The following is a 14176-nucleotide window of genomic DNA, read 5'->3' as shown; positions in this document are numbered from 1 at the left end:
TTTCCTTGATCTTTCACAGTTGTCCTGCCACACATACTTTAGCAACAGTTTGGTGGGGTTTTTTTTCTTCAGTGCCTTAATATTGAATCTTTCCAAAGCAGTCAATCTAATATTCATTTAAAAAATAACTTTCTGGGCTTCTCTGGTGGCGCAGTGGCTGAGAGTCCACCTGCCAATGCAGGGGACGCGGGTTCGTGCCCCGGTCCGGGAAGATCCCACATGCCGCGGAGAGGCTGGGCCCGTGAGCCATGGCCACTGAGTCTGCGCGTCCGGAGCCTGTGCTCCGCAACGGGAGAGGCCACAACAGTGAGAGGCCCGCGTACTGCAAAAAAAAACCCCAAAAAACCAAAAACACAACTTTCTTTTCACACATTTCACTTCCTGTAAAATTATGTAGTTTTATGAAAAGTACAAATAGCACAGTTCTAGGACAGTTGACACACCTGACTCTCGGTAAGCATACAACTCAGCAGGTGGAGTAGACACTCCAGAGTCGCCCATTGGCTACAACTATGCAGTGTGCTGCCATATCAGCTAGAACGATTTGCAGAGGGGAGGGGGAGCATCTGTGAATCCAGTGAGTTGGTTAAGAAGACAGTTAAGAAACATTGTGTGCTAGGGACTTCCCTGGCGGTGCAGTGGTTAAGAATCCGCCTGCTAATGCAGAGGACAAGGGTTTGAGCCCTGGTCTGGGAAGATCCCACATGCTGCAGAGCAACTAAGCCTGTGTGCCACAACTACTGAGCCCACGTGCCTAGAGGCCACACACTGCAATGAAGAGTAGCCCCTGCTTGCCACAACTAGAGAAAGCCTGTGCGCAGCAACGAAGACCCAAGGCAGCCAAAAATAAATAAATAAATTTATAAAAAAGACAACATTCTGTGCTCTACGAAACTATGCTTGCTTTTCTAATCCAGGATTAGAGGAGGCTTTAAAGGTTATCAGGTATAACACAGTCCTGTTACCTGAATTCCCTCTACAGCCTGGGCTCTACTTTTTTCAAGTCACGAATTCCCTTGGCAGTCTGGTGAATCCTGTCGACCCCATCTCGGAATGTTTGTGAATGCATAAAATGAAATACATAGGATTATAAAGGAAACCAATTATATTGAAATACAATTAACAAAATGTCAAAACAACTTTGTGATACAGTAATAAAGGTGTTTCTTTATTATACACTAAATAACAGGATGTGACTTTGGAGCCCTGTGGCTATGGAGCAGCTCTGATTCTTGAATGTGGTGGTGGTTACATGAAACTACATAGGTGACAAAATTGCATAGAACTACACACACATGCACATACACACATGGTGAAATCTGAATAAACTCTGTGGATTGTACCACTGTCAGTTTCCTGGTTTTGATGGTGTATTATAGTTATGCAAGATGCTACCATCAGGAGAGGCTGGGGTGAAGGGTATATGCAAAGTCTTGAGGAGATATTTGTACACTCACGTTCACGGTGGCATTATTCACAATAGCTAAAACAAGAAAGTAACCCAAGTGTTCATCAATGAGTGAATGGATAAGCAAATTCATTAATACACATTGACCCTAAAGAAAATATTCCAGGTAGCATTAGGGGATTTGGTAGTTACTTAAGAGTATCAGTGAGGATGCCTTCAGCTGACTCAGCTGACTTCAACAGTAAGGAGATGTATTACCTCACTTTACAAGTGAGGTGGGGCAAGCGTCAGGGTCGATTGTGTTGTCAAGGACCCAGGTTTTCCCTATTGCTCTGCTCTGCCATCCTTCGGGTCTGTTTCATCCAAAGGCGTGGCTCCTCATGGTCACATGGTGGCTTTCAGTGGCAGCTGGGCTATGTGCTTCCCTATTCATATCTGACAGTGGGGAAAGAAAGACAGAGACAGAGAGACAGAATGCCCCCTGAAGCCATGGATGAGCTTCTTTTAGGAAGGAAGAAGGCCTGAATGCCACCGAAATGGCAGACTTTAGGGTGAGATAGAATAGTAAGTGCTGTGCAAGTTATGCATGGTTTTTACCATTACTTTAGTCTTGGCTTTCAGATCAACTTTTATAGGAAGCTGAACATGAATTAGAATTCTGTTGCATCCTATATGTTAGGATCACATTCATGTAAGTAGACCAGTGAAACCAGAGCTACAGAGGAGTCCTGGATGTCTTCTTCTCTGTCTGTATTTTGGTTTTCTCTGAATTTCCCACAGAGCTGTGGAAGCAGCAAGACGGCACTTCTTGTTGTAGACTGAGAACAACTGAACGTCGTACACCTAGACCACTAAGGCAAATTTGTTTATAGTCCATCTTCCTCAGAGAATAGTCTCTTCAGGGACTCTGAGAGCATGCTTTGTCCTATTTCTTTTTTATGCCACAGTGAAAGAATGTCAAGGACAATCAGCAAGGCTGAACTGTACCTATGTAGGCACAGGCCCAAGCACACATAGTACTACTGCTCTGTTTGTCTCCCAGGAATGGTTCCCTTATTGTTCTCCTCTTCAGGTCAGTGAGGTTATAAAGTCTGATGTGGAAGGTACAACCCATCTTAGAATGCTCCAGGGCATGGTAAGCTTCCTTTTTGATGTTCTAATTGTCCTCTTAAATAGTTTAAGTTTTTTATAACACATAATGAGTAATGTGGGAAATGAGTCTGCATGAAGATACTTTATCTGGACGATAAGGAATATTGGTGATGTGGACTTTGCGAGAGTAGCCAAGAAGAAACTGAGCAGCATTATTCACAACAGCCAAAAGGTGGGAGCAACCCAAGTGTCCGTCAGCATGAATGGATACACAAAATGTGGTATATACATACAATGAAATATTATTCGGCCTTAAAAAAGGAAATTCTGTCACATGCTACAACATAGAAAAATTTACTTATGCTAAATAACAATAAGTCAGACACAAAAGGGTGAATATTATTTGATTCCTCCTCTATGAGGTTCCTAGAGTAGTCAAATTCATAGAAAGTTGCCAGGGCCTAGAGGCAGGGGGAAATGGGGAGTTATTAATGGGTCAAAATTTCAACTGGGGAAGATGAAGAAGTTCTGGAGATGGATGGTGGTGATGGTTACACAACAGTGTGAAAGTACTCAACTGTACACTTAAATTTTATGTTTATTTCACTATAGTGTTTTTTTTTTTAAAGAAGTAACCGTGATTAAAATGTAAAGGTTTGACTGAGATCATTCATTTGGTCTTTCATTAAGCAAATGTTTGAGCAACTCCTGTATGCCAGGCACTGTTTTAGGCCTAGGATACAATGGTGCATAAATCAGATAAGGTCTTTGCTTTCAGAGATCTTACAATGTAATAAGGGAGATAGACTATATGGAAAAAGACAAACGAATAAACAGGATTTATGATCGTGGCACGTTCTGTGAAGGAAATGAATAGGTAAGATGAGAAAGTGATGGGGGAGGGTGTCACTGCTTTAGAATGAGTGGTCAGGGAAACCTCTCTGAGGAGTTGAAACCCTAAGAATGAGCCAACCATGCCAAGAATAGCAGAAGAGCACTCTAAGCAGAGGGGACAACTGGTGTAAAGGTCCTTGGGTAGAAATGAGTGCTTGGTGTTCACAGAACAAAGAAGCATTATCAAGAAAGGAGTGAGTGGTAGGAGAGGAGGGCAGAGAGGTGACGGTGGGTAGATGACACTGATTGAGCTCTTCCTGTGTGCCAGGCACTGTTTAAAGTGCCTTTTGTGTACTAACTCATTCAGTCCTCACAACCCTGTGAGGTGGATTCTGTTACTCTTATTTTGCACCTCTTGGGCAACTGAGACACAGAGAGATTAAGTAACTTGCTCACGTAGACATAGCTAGTAAGCGGTCAGGCAGGACTAGGCAGAGTTAGAGTCTTTTTTTTTTTTTTTTTTTTTTTTTGCGGTATGCAGGCCTCTCACTGTTGTGGCCTCTCCCGTTGCGGAGCACAGGCTCCGGACACGCAGGCTCAGCGGCCATGGCTCACGGGCCCAGCCGCTCCACGGCATGTGGGATCTTCCCAGACCGGGGCACGAACCTGTGTCCCCTGCATCGGCAGGCGGACTCTCAACCACTGCGCCACCAGGGAAGCCCAGAGTTAGAGTCTTAACCACTGTACCGTATTGCTCTGCTGTCAACATCAGGAGCTCAGAGGAGGTGTCCAAGCTGGAGATGCACATTTGGGAGTCATCAACATTAGATGGCATTTAAGTCCCTGGGACTGGAGCTGAGAGATCACAGCTCTGGAGACAGGAGAGTCCAAGTCTCCTGGATTAAGAATGGCGGGAAAGGGAGAGGAGGAGAGGAAAGAGAGAGAAGCTAACAGAATGGCTCAGTCCTTTGGCATTTGACCATTCATTATCTCGGGGAAAATGCTGGTTCTGCTGGTTCAGGACCAGAGCTGAGTGACAGGAATCCACGTCAGTTCAGAAATAACCACTGTTGCTGTAGTTTTTTCTAAAAGATCCTATCGTGTGATCGCTCTGGTTACCCCTCTGCTGGTGTCTTAGTCTGCTCAGGCTGCTATAACAGGATACCATAGACTGGGTGACTTAAGCAGACATTTCTCACAGTTCCGGAGACTGGACTCTGAGATCAGGGTGCCAACGTAGTTGGGTTCTTGGTGGGGGCCCCCCTTCTGGTTCACAGTCTTCTTGCTGTATTCTCACGTGGGGAGGGAGGTGGAAACAGAAAGAGAGAAGGATAAAGAGATCTCCTGTCTCCTCTTTTTATAAGGGCATCATGAGGGCCTCACCCTCATGACCTAATCTAACCCTAAATACTTCCCAAAGATTCCACCTCCTAATAGCACATTGTGAATAAGTTATGGTTCCAACATAGGAATTCTGGGGGAGACACAAACATTCAGTCCATTGCAGTTAGGTTTCAAAAATTAGCTTTTCAGCTTTCTGTAAATACTTTGGCAGAAAGGGATGTAAGTGTTTATTACAGTTACCCCCCAATTAAGAAATTCAGAAACAGATATTTATGGGTTATATAGCAAACAGATTTCCATCGCAAAATCTTTAGTAAATAACACATTTTATGGTATTTTAGAAAGATGACAGCATATGCAGAAGAGTGTGTGTGTGTGTGTGTGTGTGTGTTTAGTTTGGGGAATATATATATTTTTTTCCATTCATCTGTTTTATTTTTATTTTATATTGGACTATAGTTGATTTACAATGTTGTGTTAGTGTACAGGTGTACAGCAGAGTGATTCACTTATACATATACATATACCTATTCTTTTTCAAATTGGGAATATATTAAACACACATTCCTTTAGGAACACTTATGATCCTTGTCTCCTTCCCCTTGGAATCCAAACTTCCTAAGCATATACAGTCTCAAATTTGATAAAGTTAGTTACTCAACTAACCAAATTAAAGAAAACAGACAAACATCAGAGAACGTCTCTCCTAGTTACTCCCCCTTCCAGAATTTTAATATTGTGCCTTACGAAAAGTAAATTAGATTTTTCTAAAAGTTTTTCTTAGACTTTTAGTGGACTCAGCATGCCCCCCCTTTTTTTTCTTTCGGTGGAGGCAAGGAGTGATGTTTAAACTTTTAGATATTCATCCATGTTCTCTTGCCCTTGTACCTAGTATTAGCTCTGCCTGAAATGCCACCCTTCATCAGATTTCTGTTTGTCTTTCAAGACCTTGTTCAAATGTTGCTTGAACCAGAAAGGCACATCTGCTATATGCTTTGTTCCCTGGTATTTCATATGTATGATAGCACTTGGACTGTATTAAAGTGCATAGCATAGTGTGTGTTGCTTTCCTCTACTAGCCTGTGGGTTCCAAGGACCAGATCTAAATCTGTATATCTTAATAACTCTAAAGCTGGATTTGGGCCTTTTAATATTGGCAGTACCTACTGAAAACCAAAAATCTTAGTGGCATACTTGAAATGATTCAAAACTACAGTATATTCAGCTATAATTATAAGGTAGTCACTTCCTCAGTGTGATTTGTCACAGTGCCAAAAAGTCATCCAGTGTTACCATACTTTTCACTTGGTGGCCCTTCAGGAAAATGGCACTGTCTGAATGATTTTTGCTCTTCTGAATTCTCTCAGATATCCTACTTTCTAAAAGACTTACCTATTGTTAAAGAGGGAGAAGCATGAGAAGGCCAGGACACTATCAAATTCTTGGCATTTCTGTTTGACACTGAAGTTCTTTACCTTCAGGATTCCCAAGTAGTTGAGGATTATTTGAAATTTGACGTGAATTTGCTGAAGTGGTCATTTTTCCAGAGTAATACTTTGTGTAGTCAGCTGTTTGGTTGCCTCTGTGGCTCCTATTGTTGGCTCCCCCTGAGTGCGGTGCACGGTAGACTTGGGCTGTGTGAGATGGCCTAACTGACAGAGCCACTTACGGGTTTTGGATTTTTTTTTTAAACATTCTAAGTTAAGAAAAAGGACATTCTACTTATTACGTTATTGATCTGTGCAATAAAGGGCCATACTTCATCCAAGCTAGGATGCCATCAATTATGAGATGCATCCCAGTTTCTTAAATGTTACAATGTCTTTAAAAGCTGTACAAGTAATTGCACTTGCTCTTGGAAAAACTATTAATTCATTGTCAGTTTTCTGTTAGGTGTCCTTTATATATTTAGTTCCTTGAGAAGGGGCAAAACACTATTGAATTTCCACTAAATTCTTGTTTTTTCCTACCAGTTGCTTTTCGACTGTATGACTTGGATAAAGATGACAAGATCTCCCGTGATGAGCTGTTACAGGTATGTGGGAGAGTTCCCATGCACACGAATAACTTGTGTTTGGGCCCTGCCGGCTTATTCTTGTGGACAGGAATTGTTCTTTCCTTGAGTAAGCATTTATTTAACACCTGCTGTATGCAGAATCCTGTCCTAGATATAAAGCAGAGCAGATGACCTGGGGAAACTTGAAATGGCTCCTTGAGTTCTCACAGATGTCTCCACTATTTAAAAGCTAACTAAATGTCATTTAAGTGCAGACTGGCACTAAAATATGTGAGATGATTTAGATCAGATAGTTCATTTATTGTCAGCTTATTGGTAATTCTGATGACACGAAAGTAAATGCTGCTGTTACGTATGTCCTTAGGCCTGATGTAAGAGTCAAGGAACTGCTGCTGGGACAGTGTAGCTGAGCCACTACTCACTCGCCTTTGTTGCTCCCCCTAGATAATTCCCTGTTCTAATAGCAGTGACTGGCATTTCATCCTATTAGCATTGCCGTTCTCTTTCTCCCCGCTCCCCCTTCCCTACATACAAGCTTAGATGGGGAGAAAATTCTCCTTTTTTCTTTTCTTTTTTTAATATTTATGAATCTTGAGGGACTTCTGGTGGTCCAGTAGTTAATAATCCACGCTTCCACTGCAGGGACACAGGTTCGATTCCTCATCAGGGAACTAAGATCCTGCATGCTGCGCGGTGTGGCAATAAATAAATAAATAAATAAGTTAATTAATTAATTAAAGGTATTTAAAAATATATTTATGAATCTTGAGGACCCTAGGGGCTAACACATTCAGGAATTTCCATGGGGAGATTTCCCTATTTCAAGATAAAACTAAAAAGTAAAGTGGTTTCTACTCACCCTGAAGTAAGTCTGAACTCATTGCCTTGAGAAGTCTTCTAAGTTGAGGTTAAGGACCAACCCAGGGTACTCCTACATTTCTGTGTCTGAGTAAAAACCAAAACAGTCTGCAGGTCAATTATAGTGTCCTTTGCTTTTGAATTGGGGACATCTTTCTTTCTTTTTTTTTTTTTTTTTTTAAATAAATTTATTTATTTATTTTTGGCTGTGTTGGGTCTTTGTTGCTGTACGCGGGCTTTCTCTAGTTGCGGCGAGCGGGGGCTACTCTTTGTTGCGGTGCATGGGCTTCTCACTGCGGTGGCTTCTCTTGTTGCGGAGCATGGGCTCTAGGTGCGCGGGCTTCAGTAGTTGTGGCACACGGGACTCAGCTGCTCCGCAGGATGTGGGATCTTCCCGGACCAGGGCTGGAACCTGTGTCCCCTGCATTGTCAGGCAGATTCTTAAGTACTGCGCCACCAGGGAAGCCCTATAGTTGCATGTTTTTATCCTCTGGCCCAAATCTAGCTGCCAGAAAGATATTTTTTGGAGTGGAAGTTTGATTTGTTTTCTATTAATAGGATAAAAAAGCCTGCGGCAGGGAGTGGGGAGGAGATCATATGGCCAGAGTGCCAGTCAGTGACTAGGGTGTTCCTCAGGCCTGAAATGACTTTAGGACAAATGTGCTCAAGGGTTGTTGAGGTGTCAGAGAACTAATTTTACCCTAGCAAGAAGAGGATTTGAACATTTTTTTTTTTTTTTTTTTTTTTTTTTTCTTTTTGCGGTATGCGGGCCTCTCACTCTTGTGGCCTCTCCCGTTGCAGAGCACAGGCTCCGGATGCGCAGGCCCAGCGGCCATGGCTCACGGGCCCAGCCGCTCCGCGGCATATGGGATCCTCCCAGACCGGGGCACGAACCCGTATCCCCTGCATCGGCAGGCGGACTCTCAACCACTGCGCCACCAGGGAGGCCCGGATTTGAACATTTTACCAAAGTTTACTTTTCTAGACACTGCCATTTCTAAAATATTTGGTAATATGTAGTTCTTAATTATTCAGTTGGTATTAAAAAGTTTGTTCTTGGGACTTCCCTGGTGGTCCAGTGGTTAAGATTCTGCTCTTCCACTGTAGGAGGCTCAGGTTCAATCCCTGGTTGGGGAACTAAGATCCCTCCCACACGCTGTGAGGCACAGCATAAGATAAGATAGGATAAAGATAAGAAAATAAAATTTCTGGTTGAACTTTTGGGGGTGATGGATATGTTTATTATCTTGATCGAGGTGATGGTTTTACAAGTGTGAACATATGTCAGAACTTATCAGATTGTACATTTTAAATGTGTACATTTTACTGTATATCAATTATATTTCAGTAAAGATAGTTGCTAGACTCATTTTATGAGGCCAGCATAACTTGGACATGAAAACCTTGTAAAGACTGTAGGAAGAAAATTACAGCGCAGTCTCCTTCACTCACATAGATGTAAAAATCCAAAACAAAATATTAATACGTCGAATCCAACAATATATAAAAAGGATACTATATTATAGCCAAGGTGGCTTTATACCAGGAATTCCAAGAATTCAAATTAGAAAACCAATCAATAGTATTTCTCCACGTTAGCAGATTAAAGAAGAAAAGTTGAATGGTCTTTTCCATAGAATTTTAATAAAATTCATCTTCCACTCATGATTTTTTTTAAGGTAGCAATGTTGACTTTTTTTTTTTTTTTTGGCGGTACGCGGGGCCTCTCACTGTTGTGGCCTCTCCCGTTGCGGAGCACAGGCTCCAGACACGCAGGCTCAACGGCCGTGGCTCACGGGCCCAGCCCCTCTGCAACATGTGGGATCTTCCCGGACCGGGGCATGAACCCGTGTCCCCTGCATCAGCAGGCGGACTCTCAACCACTGCACCACCAGGGAAGCCTGACTTTTTTTTTTTTTTTTTAACACACTCTCCTTATGACTTTTGAGTGGTTTGTTCTCCTTTTTTATTATTATTATTTTTTTAATTAATTAATTTATGGCTGTGTTGGGTCTTCGTTTCTGTGCGAGGGCTTTCTCTAGTTGTGGCAAGCGGGGGCCACTCTTCATCGCGGTGCGCGGGCTTCTCACTATCGCGGCCTCTCTTGTTGTGGAGCACAGGCTCCAGACGCGCAGGCTCAGCAATTGTGGCTCACGGGCCTAGTTGCTCCGCGGCATGTGGGATCTTCCCAGACCAGGGCTTGAACCCGTGTCCCCTGCATTGGCAGGCAGAGTCTCAACCACTGCGCCACCAGGGAAGCCCCAACTTTTTTTTTATTTTATTTTAAAATTTTTATTGGAGTACAGTTGATTTACAATGTTGTAGTTTCTGCTGTACAGCAAAGTGAATCAGTTATACATACACATAGGCCCACTCTTTTTTAGACTCTTTTCCTGTATAGGTCATCACGGAGTATTGACTAGAGTTCCCTGGGCTGTACAGTAGGTCCTTATTAGTTATCTGTTTTATACATAGTAGTGTGTATATGTCAATCCCAATCTCCCAATTTATCACCCCCACCAATTCATGATTTTTTTTTAAAGTCTTAGAAAAATAAAGACGGGAGCTTTCTTAAACCGATAAAGGGTATATACAAAAAACCTCACCATGCATTAAAAAAATAGTAATAATAAAAGTTCCATTTGCTAATAAACTTCTGACTGGAACCAAAAGTGACACCATGGAGAGGTGGAAAGAGCATTGGCCAGGTGTGGAGGCCCGGGCAGGCGGCTCGGGCCAGTGGCTGTTGGGACCTGTGTCCAGGCACTTCTGGACCTTTATGTCCTCATTGACAGACTGGATGAGTGATTTTTAAGACACCACCACTCCTGTCCCCACCCCACTGTATACACACAGCACACATGCACAATTCAGTTCTATAATTCTAAAAATAAAACACTTCAGAGAATAATTAGACTGTGACCTGAAGATGAGGATGGATTTGTCTAGTTGGCCACACACAGTCAGGGAAGATGGCAAATGGCTTGGCCGTTTAATAATTTTGTTAGCATTGCCACTTTTTATTTATCCTTCAATTTGTATACATTTCTACCCAAATGTACAACTTCCGATTTTCAAGAATTGATTTGTGGGTCGGGGGTGGGGGGAACAGTCTTGATACAGATCAATATTTCAGCTCTTCTTTTCTTTTCAGAAAATCCTATAATATACTTTTAAAAATCTATTTCAAGAGATTGGGGAAGGATGTAAAGGAATAGGGGAAAGGGAGTCCTGTGAACAGCTGGGCTAGAAGGCCTTGCTTTCCTGGGGTAAAGCTCACCTCTTAACCTGTTGAAGACAAAGGTGGTTGACTAGGGCAACGCAAGGCATCATAAAAGCACCCTGTCCCCCATTTCATATTGTCTAAGAGCCATGTCATTAGAGTTGCTTGTTTTGCTTAAGGTAGCAGTTTTCAATGTATATTCACACCCTAAAGATGTTAGCAGAATAAGTGGGGAGCAGGCGATCCCTTTGTTACATCTGAGAACAAATTTGGAGAAACAGTGTTTAATTCTCTTTTTTTCCACAATTCTCGCAACCCTTTAAATGTGCTTGTCATTTTTCTGAAAGGGGGGATTTAGTATTTAACTCTTCAAGGATCTTTATGTTTCTTGACCATACTTTAGGAATAGCTGGGCTAATGCACTGCCTCAAAGAGGACTGCATTCGGGTGAGATTCCAGAAAGCCCTACCAAACTGACTTAAACCTATAAGGGACTAGTTTGCCTCGTGCAACAAGAAGCCTGGGGATAGATTGTCCAGGTTGGTACAGTACCTAAATGATGTCCAGGAGCCAGGCTTCTTCTTGCTCTGGCATCCGTAGCACATTTGACTTTCACCTCATGGTCCCAGGATGGCTGCTGTACCACTAAGCATCATATCAACGTTCCGGGCAGGAAGAATGGGGAGGACCAAAATGCAAAGGACTCTCCCTGAGTGAGGCTTTGCCTTCCTATTCAGTGACCTTGCCAGAGAGTTCTGCTCACATCATTGTCTAGAATGGCCTAGATGTGAAGATAAGGGTTCCAGCTTTTTGGCTATTAATATTTGAGGACATCAAAGGAAAAGAGGGTGGGGGTGGCTTTTATCTTTAATTTTTATAAAAGAGTCCTGCTCACCCCCAAGTCTCCAGTAATTCCTGGCTGTTGGTCCTGCAGGTGCTACGCATGATGGTCGGAGTGAATATCTCAGACGAGCAGCTGGGCAGCATCGCAGACAGGACCATCCAGGAGGCTGATCAGGATGGGGACAGCGCCATATCTTTCACAGAATTTGTTAAGGTCAATCACTTACCTCTTGGTTTGAAAAAGTTAAATCCTACTACACAGGAGGGAGGGAGAAAAACATTATTCACATAAGAGCTTGAGACAGTATCTCCTGTTGTGACCTTCATAACTGTCGTTGGGTTTTGTTTTTTTTTAACAGGTTTTGGAGAAGGTGGACGTAGAACAGAAAATGAGCATCCGATTTCTTCACTAAAGGACTGAGACCAAACTGTTCCTTGCTTTCTAGTATTTAAGAACTGGAACTTGAAAGTCCTCCTGTCCACCAGCCCCACCTCCATCCCATCATTCCCCTTCTCCCAAAGTACTACTGCTGTTGCATGACAACCCCAAATATTTTCCATCAACACAAACCTGCCTTTGGTGTATAAACAGGGCATTACAGAATGGTACACCCCGTCTAATTCTGTTCAGTATCATTCGCTGGATATCTCCATTTCTAAATATCATCTCCCCCTGTTCTGCTGCTGAATGCCACGTGTCCATCCAGTCTGAGAAGTGAGAGGGATTCATGCCAAGAACCAGCCAGCAAAGCTCTTTGACTGGATGTGGACCGTAGCCATGCTGCCTTCCCCCCAGCTTGGCTCTGGCATGCTCCTTCATCCTTTTTTATACGTCCTTTGCTTCCTACTTCTCTTTCACCCAATCTACCATTCACTTAATCTTTCAGTGTCCCTGCTTTTTATTAAGCTTCAATCCCCTCTGTTCTACTTGGCACCCCAAGCTCTGCCTGTTAAATGTATTTCTGACTTGGCAGTATAGTTCAGTGGTCTGGCGGTTTTTAATCTACTTTTACTCTTAAATGGGTCTTTGGGATGTTGCCTCTTCGGGAGCTTTTCGGTCAATATTTCTCTCAGAAGAATGTCTTGACCATCTCTTGGTCCCCTCTGCTCTGTCACCAAAGGGCTGTTGGTTGGAGATGTTCTTGAAAGATAAGGGTGATAGAGACAAGTCTTCTGGGTGGCTTGCCCAGGTCGCTCTACCTCTGGCCTCCGATTCTCAACATACATACCTACGTGGCTGCTCCTGTTAGTACAGTGTTGACTCTCCACAAATCAGTCATATGCCTGCAGGCTTGCTTAGTTTGAGGATGCTGTCACCACCAGAATAGCCCCTCTGACAATATGCTTGTCAGGGGTGTTTCTCATGGCTGCTTGAACAAGGAGACTGGGCACCCTAAAAGTATTCCCACCTCTGCAGCATGGTTTATGCCTCAGTGCTGTGTGCCCAGGAATGTCTTTCACTTCACATTTCCAAGTAGAAAGATAAGTGCCTAACTTATCCCAGTCCACAAGATTTAAAGATTGTCCTCAGTGTCTTGAGGTTTTACACAAAATTCTCTATGAATTTTACACCTGGCACATGTTACTGCTGGAAGCCATAGTCAGCTTCTAATACAGGTCCAAAGCATTGAATGTATCGTATCATTAGCTGCCTGGTTACAATGACATCCTAGCTCCTCTCTTAGACCACTGCTAATCCCTTAGGAACAAGGGCTCTGGCACTGGTGGCACGACCTGAGGTGGCATTATAGGCCTTTGCATGAACCAGAGCAACTTCTCTGCCTAAGTCAGCTTAGTATAGACCTCATTGAATCAGGCTGTTATTATCCTGACATCTGTCTTTATGAGTCTCTTCATCCATATCTTTCCTTGGCTGATTTTCTCTGACTCGTTGCTTGCTTGCTGTTTCCTTGCTTTGGAAGGCTATCCAAGATGTATACACAATACTTTAGGAAGGGAATTACTTAAAAAAAAAAAAAAAAAAAACACTGCAAAGGGATTAGGAAGAGTGGAGAAGAAAGAGTGGCCAGGCTGGATGACTCAAGTATAAATGACTGAGGAATTCTTGGTGAAGTATCAGTCTTACTTTGTGATCAAGTGATGTAATATAGGAATTGTATAAAAGGGAAGAATTGTCTGACACTGGTCTGTTAGAGAGGTACTTCAGAGGCTCCTTGACCTGCATATTTAAAGTTCCTAAGATTACGGCTTTTTGCTCCTTTTGGCTGTATAGCAAACTGTTTTAATCCACAGTTGTGCCTTATTGTTCCATTAAAATTGTATTCTTTGATCCATCAGTAAATACTTGTGGTTAAAACAAAATAACTTGGGTGATTTTTGTCCCTTTGTTTTACAAGAATTTTACATAACTCAGTCCCCTTCAAGTTTGAAATCACAGTGTGTCTCCCTTACTCGGGTTTATGTCTGTGCTATCAAATGCCTTTATTTGAACATAATTGGAACATGACATGAGATTCTATCAGCTTTTATATCTGCCGCTGCCTGGATGTAAGAGGTGGGAGCGTTCATCTAGGGGCCAGTACCATATGGCTCTGGG

At 42.7% G+C, this 14176-nt stretch overlaps 1 protein-coding gene across 2 annotated transcripts in view; it reads left to right on the top strand.

The window, feature by feature from the left end:
* The window catches only part of CHP1 (calcineurin like EF-hand protein 1), a gene marked incomplete at its 3' end in the record, with an annotated part of 40610 nt that extends 26739 nt beyond the window's left edge, over positions 1 to 13871 (top strand). The window contains exons 5-7 of one of the 2 annotated variants that reach the window (XM_081228591.1): positions 6652 to 6713; positions 11711 to 11833; positions 11979 to 13871. In XM_081228591.1, coding sequence (XP_081084717.1) covers positions 6652 to 6713; positions 11711 to 11833; positions 11979 to 12032 — 239 coding nt within the window. Of the gene's footprint in view, positions 1 to 6651; positions 6714 to 11710; positions 11912 to 11978 lie in introns of those variants that run through there. The other variant, XM_081228590.1, reaches the window with a different exon arrangement.
* Between the last annotated feature and the right edge of the window lie 305 nt (positions 13872 to 14176).

This window comes from Mesoplodon bidens (assembly GCF_964165515.1).
Source record: "Mesoplodon bidens genome assembly, chromosome: 3".
Classification (NCBI taxonomy): domain Eukaryota; kingdom Metazoa; phylum Chordata; class Mammalia; order Artiodactyla; family Ziphiidae; genus Mesoplodon; species Mesoplodon bidens.
Note: the sequence above shows the minus strand (reverse complement) of the source record. Positions and strands in the feature narration are given on the sequence as shown.